We start from the raw sequence: 23,572 nt of genomic DNA, 5'->3' as shown, positions 1-23,572 counted from the left end.
GCATAGGTTTTGGAAATACATAATAGCAGCAGCACTAGAAGGAAGGAATTATTTTCTTCTTCCCTTCACAGGGAAAAAGTGAGAGAATCAATCAAAGTGTGTTTTAAAGACAGTTATTATAGTTATTAAAGACACAAGTAATTATTAGGTGTAGTACAATGTTCATGGTCCTTTGTTTAGGTAGTAGAAAATGAAAATAATTTGATCAGCACAAAATCTGAGCAATGCTCTACCTTAAGAATTCTTAGAATTTGTGTGGTGATGTGGGAAACGCTCTGAAGGCAGAAGAACCAGTATTTATAACTTTTTCTAAAAATCTTATTGTTTCATCACATTAAGTAAAATTCAAGTAGCATCTTGAGAAACTGACAAAAAAAATAGGACATAAACTACTGACAGTGAATAAAATTCTATTAAATTATTAGATCTTCTTGCTATTAAGTATATTTACTGTCTTTTTTTAACGTGAATATTTCAGTTTGAAAGCAACATTACTCTCAAATTTTCCTCTCAGATTGACGTTCACATTTAGTGGGGGGTTTTAATATCTTCTTTGTGATGGAGGATTCAGTATGGGGGATTTTGTTGTCGGGAATCTTTCTTTGTTTGTGATTTTATTTCATCAGTTGTTCAAAGCTAATATTTCCTGTGCTTCAGTCAGTGTAAAAGAAATTCAGAAATGCCACTATACATTGCTTATTCCTTCAGTAGTTTAAATTCATGCAATTGAAGCATGATGGCACCAGTTTGTATCAGGTTTGGAGCAGTTGTTTGGTTTTTAGCTAAAATACAGGAATTTAGTTTTTTGGAAAGAAAACAGGAGATAGCTCAGAGATTGAATTTAGCCGTGAGGAACATTCTCACATCACCAGGGAAGACACTGAATGTGGGATGTGAATGTGCTGGAGTGCAAGTCAAAAATTTTTTGCTGACTTGAGGGCATATCACAAGAAAGTTCATACTAGTCAAGTACATCTTTAGGTATCTGTAAGTACTGTTTTCCAATTCTCTGAGTTTACTTCTGAAATTATTGCCAGTATTCTTTTCCAGATGTGGGATACTGTAGCTACAGTTGTAATCTGCACTTTCATAAACTAATGGACTTTATGAACTAATGGTTTGATAAACTAACTTGAAATATTACTGATTCGGGTTTTCTGGCTAATCCTGCTTTACACTGGCACATAAATTGCAGTGCTTGTGATAGAGTGGTACTTGTTGGACACATGTTTTAGGGAGACCTTGGGGATTTAGGGGATACCATTACTCTTTGTATTTGGATTTTGATCCTTCTTATATGTGTTTAGATTTAAAATATCTCCGAGTTGCTCCACTCCTCTCCTTCACCTTGTATCCTTGACATTTTTGACTCTACATTTATTTTACCAGTGGCTGAAATCCCTTATCTGTAGAGAAGTTTCCATTTTAGAACCTTGACCCTTCCTCATTCCCTGGCTCCTCTTTTCCGATCGTCTTTAACAAATAAAACCCAAAATCAAACCAACACAAAAAACCAAACCAAAACCAAAATGCTTAAACAGATTTGTGGCATGGCCTCAATATCCTTTACAAGGTAAATAAAGTGCCATATGGTAATAAAAAATTTACTGCCTAGAAAAATATTTGAAAGTTTGTTTCCCACCTTATACAGCAACTTTGTGTATATTCCTTAAGGTAGCTCTTAGAAACTACAGCTTTTTCATCTCAATTAGTCTGATACAAAGTTGCAATTTTTAGCATTTAAGATTTTTTTTATTGTTGTTTTAGAGGAAGTTGTGTTTTGGTTGGTCCTTTAATAGAGATTTCCCCTTATTTTTTCAGATACTTAAAGCTTCAAAAGAAAAGTCCCTACATCAGGAGGACCAGTCCTAACCATACGCTACAAAAGGGGAGCAGATGGTTGTAATAGACCTTATGATGTAATTACCAAGCAGTTCAGGGTTTGGGGAATGAACACTAAGATGTTGTAAATGGGTTTTAGCCAACTGTCATTTTAGTAAGCATTTTTAACACTTGGATGTTTAGTTTACATTCCTGTCTGATATTTTTTTTCCCTTGGTCAAGTTTAGTGAATTCATTATTTTTCTTCTGTGTTTGTGACAGAGTTATAACTTAGAGCTGCATTTCATGTACTGTTTGAGCAATTGTTAATATTCTATTTATAACATAGCAGCAAGTACATTTTTTTCAGATTTTAATATATATCTTTTGTTGTGGATTCATACAGTATGTACAGAGCAGTTTGGTCAAATGAAACATATGATGTTATGAATTTTTAAATGTTTCATAACTGCTGATATAGCATACAGCCTAATTGCATTTTATTAAAAAAACACTAATCAGACACACACTATGCTGTGAAGTTTGACTTATGTCTCTTTGCACTGATGTTATGTCAACAGTTAACTATATGAATTTCAGGTGACTTTTAAAATACCCTAACAAGGTATAAAATGTGTGTTTAATTCATACTAATAAAAGGCCAAATTACAAAACTACAGTTTTCAAAAACCATTTAGGTATGAATTAGCACTTTTTATATATGCTCACCTGATTTCTACAGCAAAAATGTCTGGAGACTAGCTGCTAGCCTGACAGGGAGTCAGTGGAGATTGTAACAAGATTGAGTTGCTGGAATCAGGTTGAATTCAGTAAAATTATTCCATTTTGGTTTGCATACCAATATAATGCTCTCAAAGCTGGCTTTTAATAAGCTTTATGTTCAGTAAATTATTTTAAAATTCAAATTTGCATAAACATTTGAGTTGCAAATTTTATTTAAAAAAATACTTTGGAAATTCAATCTTAAGAAAAATATGATGTTGAAATTTAAGACCTACAGTTATGAATGCTCTTAAAAATGGTACATCTGAAATTTAGGTACTGTGAGTGATTTAGAATTTTAATATAACAGGTGTGCTTTTTACCTGTTCTGTGCTGCTGTTCCACAATTACGAAGACATATTTTATTCTTTGATATTTTGCATGTGTTCCTTTTTGGCTCAGGAATAATTGCTGTGATTTTAGGAAGTTGCCAAGCCTGTTACATGAGCTTAAGATAAATAAAGTAAAATAAATTTATAAAAAAAAGAATCAGTTTGGTAACCCTAAAAGTTGGTTGCCTTTTGGTTTACAGGGAGACTTTCAATTTCTGTAACACTGTTTTGGAGTCAGGGTTTTAGATGCTTACATTTGTAGTGAAAGGGGCATCATATATGCTTGCCTTTTTTTTGGGTTTGGGATGTCAGTAAGACTCCACGTGTTATATCTGGTCAACAAATACAGATGTCCCAAAGTGATTTCTTTAGACTTTTCAGGAAAGCAATAATACTCTTAGACTGTGATGTGTTTTGGGATGGGATATTCTAGTAAAATTACCTGTGATTGTGAATTGCAGAGCAATAATTTTTACAAAGCCATATTTTGTGAGGAATCTTGGGAATTATTTTAGAATGGTGAATGGAGGACTTTTTATATAACAGTGGCAGCCTATTTGTAGAATTATGGGACTGTGAGAGTGTATTACGCTGTGATTGAATTTTAAGTATTTTGTAACTGAGTATGTGATTTTACGTGCTTCATGTTTACAAAAATATGCCAAGCTGAGCAAGGTCAAGTGGACTATTAAAAATATGTATATTTAATCCATTTTAATGTTTGGCAATAAAACACAGAAGAATATCTTTGTCTTTCTAGTGTCATTATTTATTCCCAAATGTCTTAGATATTAGCTATAGGGATAAATATTTTACTCAGCCCCTAATTAATATTATTTTTTAAATTTTGAATTTGAATATTAAAAATATATTTGAAAGTATTGTTTACAAGGAGGAAGTAGCAAGTAAAATAAATTCATTTTATTTCTGGGTGCTGCTATGTGAAGGAAATGGGCAGTATGCTAAGGTCTGTGTCTTCCATAATTGTGTTGTGATTGTCCTTATGGAGTATTAACATTCTGCAACCAGTCAGGACTGAATTCTTTTCATGAAACATTTCTGTTTGTAATTTATAATGGATGAGATAGCACTTCTTAACAAACACAAATGCCTGGGGAAAGTGATATATCTGCTTTGCATACAAAATATTATGATTATGCTCCATAGTTTAAATCAGAAATCTACTAAGGTCCATGCACTTCTCTGAAAGCAAAAATCTTCCTTGCCCTTTTCAGTTTTCAAACACCTCCATAGCTTTAATGATCTGGTATTGCTGAATAGTAGTTTAAGGAAAAGTCGCAAGATTACCTTTTTCTTTGAATTTTCACATTGCTACATTGCTGCCTCTTGTTATATGTCAGTGCATCTATAAAATCTTGGATTCAGTTGCTTTTTTTTGGAAATCACAGGAGGAAATACCTGTAAGCAAAGAGTAGAATACTAAAGTTGTATTTTAATACTGCCAATTTACTACAATTTAAGTTACTTTCTAACATTCTCTGTAATTGAAATGACAATATCATGGCACATCTTTCTAAGAAGTTAAAAAACTGGCTAAGATTTGATATAGGAAAAATACGGAAAAATATAATGATTTTACTTAACATCATTTGTAATTTTACATGTTTCAAAAATTACATATCTGTAAAAAAGTACTGTGCATTTATAGTGTTGACTGAGATTCATATAAAATCTACAAGGTCTGAAACACATTTTTAATTATGACTTGGGTCATTCTTATATGTCGTCAAACATTTAGTTGTATTGTAATATGAAAGATAAATTTATTCTTCCTGGTAGAAATCTTCTTGGGAATCCCTGGTGCATTCGTTATATAGTGATAGCAGTCCTAGCCTACAGAGATTAGCTAAAGCTGTTTTGTCAGTGATTTTCATCTTGAATTATTTTGCTGGAAATGAAGACATTGAGTAAAGGATGGAAGTGGCTTGAAGAGCTAAGATTTTTTTGTTTGCTTGAGCTACAATTGGTTTAAGTTGATGAAAAAGTTGTCTTAGGATTTATTATCATAGCCCTGTCTTTGAGAGAGCACATTTTTAAGCCTTTGTCAGAAATAGCATAATTAAAACCTTTTGCACCATTGAAATGGGCTAGGGATCAGTGTGGAAGGAGCAAAGCAATACATGCTGAATATGATGCTGAAGTGAATTCTTAGTGAAGTGTGAGTTCTTAGCTTCAGAGCTAACAAGGTCAAGTTGTGATGAATTTCAAAAGCAGCTACCTAGAAGGTGAAGTGGTAGTATTTAAAGATCATTGGAGAAGCTTTGGTGAAGTAAATGACAAGTAATTTAGCAGAATAAAGGCTGAAAATAGTCAGAGTTTGGATAACTGATTCTAGGGCATAAATAGATGTAGAAAGCTGTAGGTTATATGTTGCATGAGTCTCAGGAATAAAGAAATGGGAAGCCAGACAATAAGTGGGCGATAGGAGCAGGATTTATAGTGAGGTCATACATTGGTCTTCCTGTGATGGCAAAGAAGTTGCAGAAGTAACATGAATGTCCAAGATGTGTGGAAGGAGGTTATCCAGTGACCTAGAATGAAGTAGAGAGAAGAAGCCAGGTGAGAATCTCAAGTGATGCTGGTAAAGGAGAGGGTACATGGAAAATGCATGGCTAGCTAGCATGTGTCGTAATGGGAGGTGGTAAAAATAGAAATATGAGTATATAAACTGCTTTGTGTGAAAACTAAAACTAAACGGTTATTTCATCTAGAGCTGCACTATTGCTCAGTTTAAAATTTAGTGTTTTGGATGACATACAACCATTTTATTGATTGTGTGGCATGTGCAAACAAATACAGAATCCAGGGTTTTAGGAAGTACTGCACAGTGCTTTCATTAATATACTGCTACAGTAATAATTGTCCCTAGTATGTAATTGACTCTATAGATCTTTTGTCATTTCTTACAATTTAATTGACAATCTAGATCTCATGATGTAATTGAATGACTTTCAGCGTGATCCTATTTCTTTAATTTACCATATAATCAAGTTAATGTTTCTTCTGCCTTGTACTGAATATAAATTAGAGTTATAGTGTCCATAAATTCAGGAATAGCAGTTGTCAGCCTGTAGTAAAGGGTGAAATTAGAGTGTTAAAAATTTTGATTTCATGTGTGTGCATAATCCAGTTTCTTCATGGAAAAAATGCAATGTTTTCTTCATTTTTAAATATTGTATTCATGCTATAATGCTTCTGAGCAGTCAGTTTAAAAACCAGTGAAGACAGAGTATTCAGACAAGGTGTCTCTAAATTACTTGGATATTAAAGAAAATGTTTTTTATATATATCTAAGAATACCTAAAAATTAAACAGTATATGTTAAAGAGGACAATAACTGGGTAAAAAGGCAACAGACCTCCCTATTTAGTGTTCTCTAAGTTTATGAGGAGGAAATATTGGAAGTGTATTGGGAAAAAAATTGGAATTAGAAACAAAATAACAGTGTTAGAATTGTGAGGCAAAATGTTTTATATGTTATAGAATAGAGCAGGGTCAAAAAGTGTTTTGAGAGGGGAAAAGATCTTTATGTATCTACTACCTTCATGAAATACACATACATGATTTTTGTCCAGGATTTAGTTTGCCTTTGCTACAGACTGTCTTAATGCTTACTTAACATCTACCTCTGCAGTCAGATGTTTGCAAAACACCTGTTCCATTATTTTAAAAGCTGAAAAAAGACAAAAGCTTCCAAGTGCCCAAGTCACTTCTAAAAATCTGACTTAAGTTCCCAATTGCTTTTTTCACATATTAACCAAGTGTATGTATTAAGCTAGTGTTTCAAATAGCTTTTAATTAGTGAAAAGATTTTGCTTCTTGCAAAATAGCTTGCATTGTAAGTATATATCAACAAAACATTAAATATCTAGAGGAGAAATTTTGTGAAATGTTTTGTGATGGAAGCAATATTGTAATATCTGAAGCATCTGCAGGGAAAGACCTTTTAGGTAACTATATAGTTCAGAAAATAATTTATGGTTATTTTAAAAATTAAAAATGAAACAAAAGTCTTGTTGACTCAGTTATGTTTTGTGTATAAATTGTAATTTTCTTGTATCTCTTTCTTATCATAGAATGTTAACATAAATTTATTTCAATGAAATTATATTTTTAATGTTCTAGGGAAAAGTGAAAAAGAAACTGAACAAGACAAAACAGAACAAGGTAAGTCTGAAAGTAACATTCTGTTCTGAAATTCAAAACCATGCTTTTTGGGAGGATTGATTTAAATCAGATTAAAGAGTAGTGAAGCTTTGCTGCTGTACATCTTATGTAGATAAACTGCAGTTGAATGAAAATCCAGAGGGCATGTGCTTTTACAGGTAAACACTTGGTGGTTTCCAAGGCTGGAATCTATGCATGCCAATCAATCTTACCTGGTCACAGAATGGAATGATAGAATTGTCTAGGTTGGAAAAGACCTTCAAGGCCATCCAGTCTAACTCGTAACCTAACACTGAACCATGTCCCTAAGTAACACATGCTTTAAATGCCACCAGGACAGCCTGGCAACCCTTTCAGTGAAAATTTTTTTCCTGATGTCCAATCTAAACCTGTCTAGGAGCAACTTTAGGCCGTGGCCTCTTGTTCTGTCCCTTGTTATCTGGGGAAAGAGACCTCTACCTCAACCCCCACGTCATTACAGCCTCCTTTCAGGGTGCTGTAGAGAGCAGTGAGGTCCCTCCTGAGCCTTCTTTTCTCCAGGCTAAACACCCCCAAACACTCCCAGCTGCCACATCAGATTTGTGCTCCAGACCCCTCACCAGCTCCATTGCTCTTCTCTAGACACAGCCCAGGACCTCAATGTTTTTCTTGTAGTGAGGGGCCCAAAACTGACTCCAGGATTGGAGTGCAGCCTCACCAGTGCTGAGTACAGGGGGACAATAACCTCCCTGGTCCTGCTGGCCACACCATTTCTGATCCAGGCCAGGATGTCTCTGGCCTTCTTGGCCACCTGGGCACAGGCTGGCTCATGTTCAGTCAGCTGTTGACCAGCACCCCTGGGTGCTTTTCCAAAGGGCAGGTTTCCAACCCTCTGCCCCATGCCTGTAGCATTCATTGAGTCATGGGATGGTTGTGACAACTCCTGCTGTCTCAGGACTAAAATATTCAGTGTCATACTCCTAGTTTAGTGTTCTGGAGGTCAGAGTTCCACCAGGCTCCTTTTGCTTGTGGAGGCAAGAGGCAATGTGGGCTACCTGGCCCCTGGAGCTGGGTTCAGCACTGCCAGCTGTGCTAGGTGTGAAGAGACAGGTGACATGCAGATCAGTCCTTGTTGACACCATGATTGCCTAGTCTGTCTTAGGTTAGGTAGGAAGGTGCAGAGAGATTAGATGGAAAAGAAGTGAGGTTTTGCTGAAGAGCATTGTGAATCTACTCTCCCTGCAATGACATTTGTTCTTGACCCCATACATTCCCTGTCACTGCACAAAATTTGCAAAACCTCCTTCACTGGGATCATGGCTGGTTGCTGACAATGCCCAGGAACCTCAGGGTCCATGCCACGGGATTCAGTGACTCTACTCCTTTTTCATTCTGTTTCCATTTTCTGTGTGGCTGTTATTTTATATTTGAGTACTTAGGAATGCTGCTTTTCCAATATTTTGGTATAGTTTCTTTGGTTTGGTTCTGTATATTGGTATTTTTAAAATATGTTTCTAGGACTGGCAAACTTTAAACATTTTATTTAAGTATTAAATATGTCACATGTAAGCATTACATATAAAAAGTAAAAAAAACCTCAAAACAACTCAGAAAGCTTGGCAGTTATGGCTACATTTCCATTTATTAGCAGAGAATATATTACTGCAATGAATTTACATACTCGATAGTAGGAAAAAACTCACCACAATGTGCTGCTTTTACTGACCTGTTAGAACAGTATAATAAAATGGCATACAAGAGTCATCCAGTATGGCTAAAAAGCAGTCATAGGTAAAAATGCCAGCTTGTGTAAGAAATTTACTATTATGCAACATTACTCATCAGAGTACAAGAACTTGAGGACATGAAAGTACGACAAAGTGGAACTATTTTCCTTTTCTGCCCTAGGTGCTTTGTGGTTTTGTTTCTTTTTAAACAGCAACTAGATAAATGCCACTGCAGATTACAGGATTTCTATAAGGTGGAAAAAGAGATGGTTTTATTTTCCAGGTTAAATTGATAGAATTTTTCATCCTACCAGGAAAAACAACCCTGCATTTTTTAAATGAACTTTGTTTATAGCTACACTGCTTGTGTGATTTTCATACAAGTTGAATTTTGCTGAACTTTTTTTATAGTTTGAACTGTTTTAAGTTTCCTTTTGCAATATAAGTGGCTAGTCACAGAAAGTAGTATAAGGTCCTATTGTTTTGGTTTATTTTAAATTAACCTAATAAGATGCAGCAATAAATTGATGAGACATGTATTATAAAATATACTGTACTGACTAGTATATGCAGGAAACTTGGAAATCTAAGGGTTTGGAAATTTGAAACTTCATATTTGGCTTGGGTTTAGGGTTTGCTTCTGATTTTGAGAGTACATTCTGATGTGCAAGTCTACATTTGTTTTGTGGTATTTGGAATACAAGCTCCAAATAGCCTTCTGTGCAGAAAGTGTTTAGAGCTTTGAGTAGCTCTTACAACATAAATACTTTTTACTGCTGCAGCCTTCGTAGTACTAAGTTAGCAAAGTGTCCTAATAATTATGTAAATTTCAGTATTCAACAGTATTTCCTCAGGCTTATTGAAAGTCTTACTGAAAATTCTTTGATATTAACAAAATCCCCCTCTGGAAAGTCCTCTTAATAAATGAAAATGAAAATAAACTTGTTTCTAACATAGAGTTGCTTCAAGGTTTCTCTGTTATATTTAATCGAGGTGGATCCTTCTCCATAAGAATGTAATCAAACTTTATATTTAAACTAGCAATTGAAATGGGATGGGTATTCCAGGTGAATCTGAGATATAATTCTTTAAAAGGTTTCCCAGGTATTGCAATGCAGGACATCCACATCCATAAGGTCTTTCCATCTGAGATAGTTTTAGTTCCTTTTGATCACATAGACAAAAAAACCCCCCAAACTTTAAGTAAGAAGCCTAATTTTTCTACTTTGGTTTATATTGGATATATATTGAATATTCATTTACATTGATGAACAGATATAAAAACTGAAAAAATGATTTTCAGCTGGGAACATGTTTGTTTCATATGGTGAATTTCAGCATAGGTGCTATTATTATAAATATTAATTTTCCCTTTTCAAAACTGATAAAGCATGACAGTAAAAATGAATGCTATTTGGCTGGAGCACTCAGTTGTGTTGCGTTAGGGACAGGGGTACACTTAAGCCAGGCTTAGGACAGTGTCATTCCACATGTGGTCCTGCCACTTGGTGTCGTTTTGGTAACAGGTCAGCATTCACCACTGTTTATTCTAGCATTTGCCTTTGAAGATATGCAGGATTCCACTGAGATACTAGTAGAGAGCTAATCTAAGGAGGCTAAACTGCAGACCTTCTGACTAAGATCAGTTATCCCCTAAGTTCCATTGGGAACCTTCACCAGAGCTCTGTTGTGTGGAGAAAGAGCTTACATGGTTAGCTCACCTCCAGCATTGTCTCCTCGAGTCAGTGGGCTGAGTTCCACCCTTGCAAGCTCTGCTTGTGAGAGTATACATAGAACCCATTGATTTGCAGATTTGATACAGGCTACAATTAAATATCTGTGAGCTGTGTGAAGAATGACCAAGATAGAAGTGTAGTTGTCAAAGTCCAAGACTGCTGTATAACACCATTCTGAACTAAATATATAGGACATTGGAACATTACAGTGTATTTTTGAATAAAAAGTCAAATGCAGAAATTTCTTTCTGATTTTGTCAAAGGATTGCTTGAGTCTAGTCCTTGAGTGAAGCCAAAAGTCTTAATGATGAAAGAGAGGTGAATGATAGAAATACATGCCAAAACCAAAATTATCATTCTGCTGTTGTTTCTTATGATCCACATCTAACCAACCAACCAACAATGATTCCATACAGAAAGCCCTGTAGAATACTTTTTACTGCAAGGGAAATTGTTCTGGAATAACCGAAGCTAAAGATTTATTATAGTCATTAGATTCCAGCTTTATTAGTCCCTAAAATGCCTCAGTTTTTATTGTCTGATTACTTCCCCAGATAAGTTGATTATAGTGGTTTTGCCTGTTCTACCAATACATTTTAGAAAGATCTTTTAATTATTATACTGCTCCTAGCTTTAAATTGTCTATATGCAGTTTACTTTGGTTTATACCTTCCAAGTTATCATTTATAGAAGCCCATAAAACTGGTAGATAACTTACATTCTCTGTATCTCACCTAATGAGCTTCCCAAACAACAGGACAATGACAGGAGTTTTTCATCATCATCAAATTCTCATTCAAGTGTCCACTGAGAGGCAGCACTAATTTGGGTAATGATATGGGGCTAGTATCAGTAGGAAGGACAATTACTTGAGCAAATTTTCAATTCCAAGTAAAAGTCTACTAATATATGTGTATGTTTTTCAGAACATAATTGAAACTTAGAACTGGGAAGGTGTAGTATTTGTGGTGGATGATGAAGGGAATTAGTAAAACAAAAAGTCATGAAATTAGTTGGAAAACAACTACAGATCGTGGTCATCTACTTGTCATTGTCCCACACTCAGAAGTTGCCATTTACAAGTTGCCAAGAGCATTATTATTGAATTTGTGTTGCAGCAGGGATGGGAGGGTGTTTAGAAAACAAAACCTGTGAATCCTCCTGGAAATTGCTTACTTAGTTTTTCAAAGCTTAAGACAGAGAACTGACAGGAGGAGCCTTTGCTGCAAGTGACTTACAAGACTGCATCACATTTGAAGGGGTTTTTATTTCAGATTAACTTTAGACATGGCATAACATAAGGAGACATAACTATATAGTTATAGCCTCTGCAATTAAATAGTTATAGCTTCTATTAAAACTTTATTTAAGACTTAAATAAAAAAATTATAGAACAGTTTGGGTTGGAAAGGACCTTAAAAGACCATTTTGTCCAACCTCTGCATTGAGGTCATTCAGTTTTCTGGCTACTGGTAAGCAAAATATACAGTCAGTGGAGCAGGATTGTTCCAGTGTACTTTTCAAATCAGAAACTGGGGACCATGTGTCCTCAAGGTGGCTGTAAAGATCAGCCTTTATCTTGAACCACTTGTAAAATAATTAAAACTGGAGTCCTAACTCCTCTGTTTTGCGTGTGAGAGATAGCAGATGTAAGATCATGGAAGCCTCCAGGAAAGCTGCCTTAACATTATAATGACAATATGAATGAATCAATAAGTGAGTAAAAAAATCTAATTACAAGAACCAAAACACATTTACGAAGTGGTTTGTTAGGTAGGGAGTAGTGTCTTTCCATTCTCATGTTTTCTCCCCTAAGTCCACAGAGAGATTGTAATGTTATTGTCTCGCTGTTTCTGAGGAACTAGAAATCTCATTAAAGACATGTTTAACAAGAAATACTTATGCTAATATGTAATATTGACTCTCATAATCATAGACAGGCCTCTGTCAATTGACTGTAAATCTTGCATCATTAGTTTCTGAAGACTGAAGCAGGACCATTTATCCTGTGAGGAAGGCAGCCTTCCCCCCAAAACTGCAAGTCAGACCAGCCAGGCTGTCACTCATTGCTCTCACTGAACAGCCCAGGTTCAAAATGTCAGCAGTATTACTAGTTAGTTACTAGTGACATTTCTATAAGTTTTTTCTCTATTCTTTTGGACTTAGGGTCATATGTAATCAAATTTTTTGCTATGTGCTAGTTATCTCTTTTTGTTTTCCTTGTTATCCATGTAAATTGCTTAACATAATTGTCTACTTGGTGTTTTATAAAGATTTCTAACCTTGGGTTCTGCTCAGTTACACAGGAATTTACAGACATTTGATCATGTGGGGACATTTGTCTAGAAAGTCGTGAAAGTTTTAATTCCTTGATTATTGTATCTTCAGGCAGCTTTTCACATTACAAGTTACCAAGTATCAAGAAATATAATTCTGTGAATAAATCAACAGTTTGCAAAATTACTTTTCTGGTGCTGTTTGGATGGCTACTTAAGATGAAAAGATCTGCTTCAGATGAAGATTTAAAGAACTTGATTTTTTGAATGTTACTAGTGTTTTATTTATACAGAAAAAGCTAATAAGAGCAGTGGTAATGGAGATTGCTTTCTATCACAAGACTGTTTTTAATCACGTGGCATTTCTGAGATTATAGCACTGAAGTGAAATTTTGCATGAGGAAAGGTTTTGAAGCTTCAATATTCTGTTGCTGGGATTGGGCTAGGAGGAATCTCAGCTACTGTGATGATTGGCACAGTGAGCTTCTGTGGGGATTTCTTTGGTTGTCAAATGAGAGAGGGGAAGTTACCTGTGTCATTAGAGTGTTGGCACTAAACACCTTGACATATAATAGTATATTACAGAAATTGGAGAACATTTGACTAAGTGGGACCCTAAAGCTTACTTTTGTCTCTTTAGTTCACTGAGGGCCTTATCAGCTGTATGCATTGTTCTTGGCAGATGCTTACACATCCTGTTACTGCAAATTTTCAGTAATTAGAATTCCACAACTGCCCTCAGCAACCTGTTCTACTGTGCTTGCTCAGAGATAGTAGTTCCAGATGTTCAAGACAAATTTTCTGTTACAGCCTCTCTTCTTTTAAGCCTTCTCTTCCTTATCCTATGATGATACAGAAAATAATGGATTCTTTTCATCTCTGTAGCTATGTTTTACAGAGTAGTGTGTATCTGTCTTCCCATGGCAAACTCTTCATTACTGCCTTTTTACCCTTTGTTCTTTCATATTGTTGTTCCCCTTCCCACCCCAATTAAAGGCAAAATATTTTTAAACCAGTCTTAACGAGTGATTCATTTATGTTTAATAATTTGGTTACTTTTACTTAATTTTGATGTGATTCCCTTGTGGTCTGAAGAGTATCTAGCAGTGTGTTCATTAGTAGTCAAAAATAATTTCTCTGTCCCTTGCAGAAGTAAGGCTGTCACTGCTTTTGGTGATGACAAGGTGCTTTTCAACATAAAACCAAAATATGCCTGGTGTTTTAATTTTCATATGCCAAAGCAGTTACTTGCAATATTTCATCAAATTTCATTGGATGATATGACAGGCTATTAAGTTTACTGTACATTTAATGTAATACATTGTAATACATTGCTACTTCTATTTTTTTTTTAATTCTGTAAGTGAGATATGAGATTGCTTGTCATCACTGGTAATTGCCTTGTGTCTCCAGCACAAGAACTAGCATAGAGTTTCTTCTAAGACTTTTTCCTAGCCTGCTGCTTTTTCAGTGGAAACTGTTTTCTCTAAGGAAGTCTTCAGGAATCTTATGACAGCAGTCCTAGATAGAATGCCTATTCTTGCATCCAAGGCTATTACTGAAAATCCTCAGTAGTATTCTTGAAAGTCCACAGTATGATATGTAAGAGGATTATTACCATTTTAATGTTCAACCTGATTTGGACTACAAACCAACCAAGCAGTTGTGTGATCATGCACGACTTCAGTGTCATGGTGAAATTTGTCATTGAAGAAAAATAACATGTATTTTCCTCTGAAAATATATAAGTTAACTTCTTTGTATCATTGAATTTAATATATTAGGTCGCATCTGCTAAAGGATTATTGCACTAGAAGGAGGCAATGGATAATTTATTAAAATACCCCTGCAGGGAGATAGCAGGCTATCTGGTTAATATAGAGGAATGCTTGATAGTTACACTGAAAGCTCCCTGGTGAATCCTTTAACATAGGAATAGAATGGGAGATGAAAATGATTGCTCCTTATATAATGTTTACTGTGTTATATTGGTGCCTAGCAGATGAATAATATTTATGTTAACAGCTCCTTTCCAGCTTTTTATATTGATCTCCTGCTGATCTAGGGCTGATATATAATTGTACTGAAAATAGGAAGAAAATACTTATTTTTTGTAATGGAGAGTGGCAAATAGGTTCTTCCAACACATCACCCAAGCTGGACGTGAAAGGAAAGATATTGTATCTTTGTGCCACAGACTTGGAAGATTTTAATTTTCTTTTTTTATTTACTTTTTTTTCTGAGCTGTTTCTCGTTTCCTTGTAAGCTTAAATGAACTGCAGAGAGTGTCCCACAGGCAATGGGAGCTTCTTGGGGACTAGGAAAACTTCTTTCCTTTGCCTCAAAGGAACCTCACTGTTGCCATGCTTGCTGAGTTTGAGAAGGACCAAATTACTATTTTCCATGAATGCTGAAAGTTAAAAAACTGACAAATAGCTGTCCTGTCTCACTGAAATACTCTTCCTGTGTAGCTGGCCAACCTTAGATAAAGATTTTCATTCAGAATTAACATTTTTGTTGCAGTTTATGTTACTTATAGAGCAGAAACTAAACCAAGTGTTTGTTGGCAATACCCCATTGGAAGCTCCCCAGATACTGTACCCAGAGGAACTGACATGCCTCAGTTTTCTTGCTAACAACAAAGGACAGTTTCACATGGCAGCTGAGAGCAAAATGAACCCAAAAAGTCCCCAAGGTCACTTGCTTTCATTGGTTCCTTGAGTTGGTATTTCTGGGTTCTTCCACTTCTTCTGTTCAGCAAGCCAGGCCTTAGAAATAGCAGTGGTTTCTAGTAAAACTGAGCTGGCATATTTTTTAAAAATAATAAAAAAAACCAAACACAAGACCCAACAAACCTTTTGTGTTGTTCTTTTCAGGCCCAATGACATTATGTGAGAAACTTCTCACCATACCTGTCAGTCACTGTGGACTGAAGGTTTGGAGTGGAGGGATCCTTGCACTTGTAATAAGAGCTGTTTCTGTGAATTTTACTGGATTCAGGGGGTGTGAACACTTGGGAGAGAGACAGTGCTGTGCTCCTTAAACATTATTATCATTAAATGCATGAAAAGGCAGTAAAGACATTGCTTTCCTATGAAAAGGAGGATAGTAAATGAAGACAGAGAAAGACTAAGATCAGCAACAGATTGGAGAGCATTTCTCCTGCATCATCTATGGGCAATAAACAAAAGGCATTAAAAACATCTATATTATTAAGAAAAATGCTACATTTGCTTGATTTCAAATGAGGTTACAATAAAAAACTTGGAAGTGTTTAGGAAAGCAAAACCAACGTATTAAACTATGCTGTTTTTGAGTTTATCCTGTAAAAGGAGTAAACTCCTAAATGTCAGACAAGTTTTGTTTTGTTTTTTTTTCTTCTTCTTGGTAGCTAATGTCATGAAAAGTTACAGCCCCTACTATTATAAGAGATATATGTCAACAGACATATAATAATATTAGTGCATTGCTGCTTTAGTACCTTTTGTTTATAAATTTTAATACATTTTTTTAATATTTAAAGTTTTATACAACCTTTGTGAATAAAAAAATGGAATTCAGTAGGATAGCTAAATTCTGTTCCTTTCCTGCTCCTGAAAAGCAATGGCATCTAGTCAACTGTGCATACCAACACTGCAGAAAAGTTTAAAAAGGTAGTGTAAGTAAAACTCCACACAGAGCTGTCCAAGTTCAGCATTGAAAAGAACAGTAAAAGTCTTACACAGAAAGAAACAAAAGTAGTAAAGGTGGTTATTTTTCATTCTATATAGAAGAAGATCAGACTTATGACATCCTCTAATGATTGGATGGATTTAGTATTGGTTTAGCATTACCCAAGGCATTGGACTTTCTCTGAAGCTTAACAAAGATGATGTGATTTCTCTGCCTAAAACTCTGTAGGATCAGAGTCTCAGAGAGACAGTGTCATTTAATGAATCACAAGTACAGCTTCCAGTAGCTCTTGTCATTCCTTATCAGTGCTCTGAGGATTTGGGAAACAGAATAAAATGTGGCTAGTTACTAAACTTGTTATCCAAAATACTTGTTACAGTATTGCAGAAGATGATGTTAAACTGTAGGATGTTTGATTTAAACTTTACACATACCAGTTACAGCGTTCCCTATTTAAACTCCTACAAAGCAAATAGTAATTTTACTTTTTCCATAGAGGGGGAAAAAGCAGCAATGCATGATTAAAGCAAAAAAGATGTGCTATTAATTACGGATAAATATAACTAGTAGTTCTATCAGATAATATATATTTCCTCTACTTGTGTAAGAAAAGGTGGAATTTTTTTTTTCTGATGAAGTACAAGTGCAGAGTTCAGTTCTAGCAAATATAGAAGAAACCAGTTATCTGCTGTCATATCCTTTCAGTAGTGCACTTGCATTTTTTAACTGCTAGTATACTTAATGTAACCAGGTAGACATTGTTTAAGAGTAAACCACTATGAAGTAAATAGCTGTTTAAATCGACACCATTTACTTAAATTTGCTTCAAATGCAGTTTGCTTTACACAATTTATTTCAAGGCTGATTTGCTACATACTGCTGCCGCTCTACTGCTGTAGAAACTTGATCACTTAAAGGGGTCTTAACCCAACATTTCAGTGTTGAATTTGTTTTCATCAGGTAGGTCAAGTACTTGACTTTTTAGGTCCCTCCTAACCTGAGAAACTATGATTTATATGAACTCATCTAATCACAGAATGGGTAAGGTTTGAAGGGACCACAGTGGGTCATCTGCTCCAGCCTTCCTGCTCAAGCAGGGTCATCCTATGGCACATGGCATAGGATTGCATTCAGACAGTTCTTGAATATCTCCAGTGAGGAAGATTCTACAACATCTCTGGGCAATCTGTTCCAGTGCTTGGTGATCTGCACAGTAAAGAAGCTCTTCCTCATGTTCAGGTGGAACTTCCCATGCATTAGTTTCTGCCTGTTTCCTCTTGTCCTATTGCTTGGCAGCTCTGAGAAGAGCCTGGCTCCATCCCCTTGTCACCTACTCTTAAGATATTTATACACATTAATGAGGTCTCCTCTCAGTCATCTCTTCTTGAGGCTGAACAGGCCCAGCTCCCTCAGCCTTTTCTCAAAAGAGAGATGCTCCAGTCGCTTAATCATTTTTATTGCATTCCACTGGACCCACTCCAGGAGTTCCATGTCTCTCTCTTGTCCTGAGGAGCCCAGAACTCCTCACAGCACTCCAGATGCAACCTCAGTAGTTGCTGAAGGTAAAGCAGACACATATAGTCACAAATTTTGGAAATTACTAGTATGCCCTAATGATCGTGGAAAAATAAATGTGGAAAAATAACAGTTGCTTTTGCTCTTCCATGTCTATTGAACAACTTTAAAAAAATCCTTGACTGTGACAAAAAATGCTTTATTCTAAACTAAACTACCAAGTTACTCGATTTGAATGACTGAAGTTTACTTTTTCATATAGGAGTTTGTGATTGAAATAAGTAAGAAATCAGTTTCTTTTCAGTGTAATTTGAAACTGCCTTACTTGAAAATGATGCACTTTGCCAGCACAGTCCCTAGCTAAAATTTACTCCAGACAATTGAAATATGAAAGAAGTAATGAACTCTCTGTTTGCTAAATCTTCTAGCTAAAAAGAAGAAGAAGCCAAAGCTCTTAAACAAGTTTGATAAGACCATTAAAGCTGAACTAGATGCTGCAGAAAAACTACGTAAAAAAGTAAGTTTTAAATGTTTCACTCAGGACTGTAGGCAGTGGACAAAAAATGAGTAAATTAAAAACTTGGAAAAAGGGAGAATGAATTTTGGACTGCTTTTTATTAAGTTAACTTTTTCAAATATTCAGTGCATATTTGTCCTTCAAGTTTAATTTCTGCTATATAGTTTATCTTAAAATTTTTTTATATTCTAAGTGTGTATCTGTTCATGTGTGTTTGCTCACTGCTAACCTTGAAGATACGTAGCTCAATCATTGAATTTCTGCTTAAATGGATCACATGGAACAGGGCTAGTTCTGTCCTGTCACTCTTGTCCAGGTGACTCCTGAAGTCAAGTGCTACCAGCGAACTTTGTGTGTGTTAGCAGGGATCTCTCAGTAAGTGTTCTGATGTTCATGAGTGTTAGGTGCAGATCATTGAAGTAGCTGTTGTTTATGTTGAGATTCTGTGTCCTGGGAGTGCCTCTGCTGCTCTAAGCTGCTTAGAGGACAAAGCAGATGTTCCTGCTTCTCACCAGGGGCAGAAAGACCTTAACATCAATCAGTCAAGTTGGGTAGTTCTGAATTTAATAACTTGGCCATGGAAAACAAACAAAAAACCCCCCAAGCTCCTCAGTTATCTCCCCTTATAGCTTCCAATTTTATACTTTTATTTGAATATTTCAGAAAAGAATACTTTTGCAGATATGTCTGTTTTCCAGATGTGAGATTAAATAGTGAAGCAAGACTGTGGCTGTTAAAAATGAGGGACCTTAAGTCTTTTGAATGTAGTTCTTGTTAAAACTCTGATATGTCTCACAGATGGTCGTAGCACATAAACAACTGCAGGTCTTTGTTGTACCCTGGATTTTTCTCTCACAGTGTGTTGTTGTGGATGAGTCTACAGTATTTTCCTTAGAAAAACTGTAGTTATGATACTCTCATCATGAGGGGTTTGCAGAGGGAAAATTTCTACCCATGTCTAGAATTTTCTTCCTACTCTCTATTATTTCTGATCTAGAATTTTTTATTAGCAGTAGGATCTTTACTTTTTTATACAGACAGGTTATTATAATCTCAGCATTTTATCCAGTCAACAAAGTAAAGTATGAAAAACCGGGTTATTAATTTTAACCATGGAAAGTAGATTATATTGTTTCATAAATACTGACAATTAATTTCTCGTATATAAAAAGGTAATCCAAACAAAAGTATGAGTGAAAGCTGTTGATTCAGTGTGCATTGTTTTATGTTTGTGCTTTAATTGTGAAACTAATGTATTATTAGGTCCTGCATCCTTCAGCATATTTATTAGAGGGAATTGCTGATAAATATCTCTGCTTTTCAGGGAAAAGTTGAAGAAGCTCTAAGGGCCTTTGAAGCATTAGTGAATCAATATCCACAAAGTCCTCGAGCAAGATATGGAAAAGCACAGGTACTTAGAAAAAAAAAAGATAGGTATTGAAAAAAGCTAAAATAAACATTTTGTTTTACCAATAGAGTTATAAACACCAGTTGGAATTAATTTATAAATTTATGGAGGTTTCCTAGGTAAAGAAAGAATCATGTGATATGTCATATTGCATCTCTTTCAGTCAACTGTCCTTCCCCAATTACTTTGGCAGATTTTGTGGAACTTCAGTAGGAAGTATTGTAAATAACAAAAAAATAAGGTACATCCTGTAGATCCCAGGTGAATGGCATGAGATAAATACCAACTAATGGCCCAGTGCAGGAACAACAGGCAGAACCCACATACTATTTGCTGTAGCTGGTTAATCAACACATCTGTCAGCCTGGGATAAATGCTGGTTTTTTGCTCTAGTGGGAAGAGAAAAGAGCATTTAGAGTTTTTAGAGAGAAAGAATTAAAGCATAAAGAACACAAATTCTCAGGCAACGAGGCTTAATTAGCTTTACTTGTGGAGTGAGTTATGTTTCAGGTGTTTCCCTTAAAAAAAAAATAAAACCAAACCCCAGAAGGCATTAGAAAATAATCTCTGCATTTATAATACTTTTAGGTTGTGTTGAGATATCTCAAAAGGGAATAATCTTTGAATTTTCTTAAATAGTAGGATAATCCTGCTGCACTAGGAGTAATAGAAGACTCCTTGAACTCATATTAATCAGGATGAACAAAGTTAAGCCCTCACTGTAGGAAGGAAAGGCGCTTTTAGACAATTGATGAGGACCTTGGAGTCACAAGTTTCCACTAGGTTAATAACAGTCATGCTAAAACCAAAGCTGTCATTATCCAAAAATCTATCACACAAGCACTAGATACTCAGTAGACCAAATGTGCTCTCTGTGGTGATAGTCTGCCAAACTCTTTGCCTCTTTACAGTAGGAGACCACTTTGTTCATGCAAGTGATGAACTTATCTCTGTTAAGTTACACTTTTAGTATTTACCAGTTTTTAAAAATCTGCTCGTTGCATCTAATAGAATATGCTTCCTGCCTCCTCAATGGCTTTAGGGAGAAGAGCAGATCACTGCAGCCAGTTGTGAAATTTATTCTTATTCTGAATTCCCATGTCAGTGACCCAACTTCATTTGTCCATTTACAGCAATTTGTAGTCAGCCACTACTACTTTAGTAATCCATGAAAGGTCAATACAGACCAAGATCTGAAGAAATAATTAGATGCATTTTCTGGGAGTGTGTAAAAACAATGATAAATTCATGTTCTGCAGCCTTTGAAGGTTCATACTAGTCATTTTACTGAACAGTTATATTAATATTACCAATGACAATTTTATTGAACCCAGTATGTATAACTTCAAGTTGTTTGAAGGAATAGGAGATGAATTATTAAGATTTGCATTGTAACACAGTATTATTTCTTAATGGATATTCATACAAAAAATTCATTTAAATTTGCTATTTCTTATCACTAACTAAAAGTAAAACTATAAAGAATAAGGCTAAAGGCCTTGAAAATTAAAGAAAGTAAAAAATTCACCACAAAAGTATACCTCTCCATTTCCTTGAAGCATGAACCAACATTATATGCTAGTCTTGTAGATTCAATTTTTAATAAAACATGAAGATTGATGTTTTTTTCTAGGTCTTTAAATGGCTCTAAAAGACAACTGTTTTCCAAAAAAGTCTGCAAAATATTTCATTATTGGTGTGTTTTCCACAAATATGAGAATTTTTTATTTGATGTCTGAAGTACACTTGAGCCGGATAAAATGATGCTCTGCAGAATTAATTAACATCTTTACAGTTGAAAAGAACAAGAGATAGGTTTTTAACCTCCTTATATGATTTATACTGGTGAAGTTATGCAGATTTTATGCTGACAATTTTTGCTTCTTTGTTACATATCTTTAATATTCTTTGCCCTGCAATTCCTTTGAAAATGGGAGAAATAAATTTCCCAGTGAATGTACATGAGAAAAAATAAGTTATTGCTTAAAACTGATTTCTGAGGTTGTCTCTGACAGCTGCTTGATGAACTGTTTGGCTGAGTAACCATATTTTGGTATTTCCAATACTAAGTTCGAAAGCAACTCAAGGAAAAAATTAAAGGACAGAAGTGCAAAAAGATTTCAGACACTTGCTATAACACACACAGATAACACAGATGAAGCAATTTTATTTAATGTATTTGATGCAACAATGAATGGAAATAGACCAACAAGAGCTTCTGCACCATCATGCTTGTGATACATCTGCTGTGGCTCTTGTCTCAAGAAAGAACATAAGCCAATAAATAGAGAAGTATTTGAGGAGAATGCATCTAACACCCGAAAATGTATGCATTTATATAAACAATTCAAGTAAGCCTTTAAAAATTCTCCATTTGAGACATAGTCTTTTTCAGCTATGGAAGCAAAGTGTGAACATGATCTCACAGGTGAGATCAGTCACAGCTTTTGTTAGATTCACTGAAGCTGTAGTTTTACTGTAGAAAGCTCATATATCCCTTGGTCTGCTTCTGGATTTGATGAACAAGTTTAAGTTTTGAAGGAGTTGTAGGGAACATGTATACATTGATCAATTCTATCAATATATGCAAGGCAAAAGGCAATTCCTAACTCATTTTGCAAGAAAGAGTGTAAATATACTTGTCAGAATAGATGAAAATGTTTGTTGGTGTGTTTTGATCTGTGTTTTGCTTCCAGAGTGAGGCTTAGTATACAAATAGTCCATAGGCAAAATTTTACATTTCTTCTGTGTTATTAAAGCAGATTGCTTCATCTGCTTTTGGAAACAGAAGCTATAAACTCTGCAAATATTAATAAAAAATCTGTGTTAATGTATATTTTAGGTGCAAATTTTCTCGTACTTCTCAATTCAAACAGTTTGTAGGTAATGAGACTTAATGGCAATTTAGTGTGCTTTCCCATAAAGCACAACCCATAGTCTAACAATCTCATAGCTTGCCTGGTAAGAAAATAGTTGGTTTTAAGACTAACGGATTATTAGGTGTTCTAATAATGGTTTTCTTATTCTTTCTAGTCTGAAGATGACTTAGCTGAGAAAATGAGAAGCAATGAGATGCTGCAACAAGCTATCAACACCTATGATGAGGTGGTTAGTCTGCCAAATGTCCCTTCAGACCTGATAAAACTGAGCTTGAAGCGAGAAGCTGACAGGCAGCAGTTCCTTGGTAAGTTTTGGGGATGTTATAAAAATTACAAAAGTTGTCTGAGCAAGGATTTTGAGACATCACTAAGGATTTTAAAATGACAATTCCATTGAATTTTTGGTTGGACTTATCTTCCTAGTACCTTTAATGAAAACCATTTTTATGTTATTTAAATTTTTCCTAGGGAACCTAGTGTCTATTATTTAGGATAATAGTGCCTGTAGAAAGCTGCAGCAGATGTGATGAGAAGCTGTGATGATAGGCGGCCAAAAAATTGTATTGATAGACAAAGAGGAAACTTTTTCAGCTGAAGCTGAAGAAAATCAAGAGGAAATTACTGGTATAAGCAGAATAAACATACTCAGAATAAACTTTCAGTAAACATAGAGAAGGATGGAATTGTACACAGGGAGAACATCCCCAAGATTTAGGTTTAAATTCTAGTTTTAGATCTC

General features: G+C 35.2%; 1 protein-coding gene across 5 annotated transcripts in view; it reads left to right on the top strand.

Moving 5' to 3' along the window:
- ASPH (aspartate beta-hydroxylase) overlaps positions 1 to 23,572 on the top strand; it is a 109,171-nt gene that overhangs the window by 55,540 nt on the left and 30,059 nt on the right. For all 5 annotated transcript variants that reach the window (XM_088175463.1, XM_088175445.1, XM_088175450.1 and 2 more), the window contains 4 exons: positions 7,083 to 7,124; positions 18,458 to 18,546; positions 19,871 to 19,957; positions 22,988 to 23,138. In XM_088175463.1, the coding sequence (XP_088031589.1) occupies positions 7,083 to 7,124; positions 18,458 to 18,546; positions 19,871 to 19,957; positions 22,988 to 23,138 (369 nt within the window). The remainder of the gene's footprint in view (positions 1 to 7,082; positions 7,125 to 18,457; positions 18,547 to 19,870; positions 19,958 to 22,987; positions 23,139 to 23,572) is intronic.

Source organism: Sturnus vulgaris, chromosome 1, assembly GCF_052056855.1.
Source record: "Sturnus vulgaris isolate bStuVul1 chromosome 1, bStuVul1.hap1, whole genome shotgun sequence".
Lineage (NCBI taxonomy): Eukaryota > Metazoa > Chordata > Aves > Passeriformes > Sturnidae > Sturnus > Sturnus vulgaris.
The sequence above is the reverse complement of the archived record's forward strand: the minus strand, read 5'-3'. Positions and strand labels throughout refer to the sequence as shown.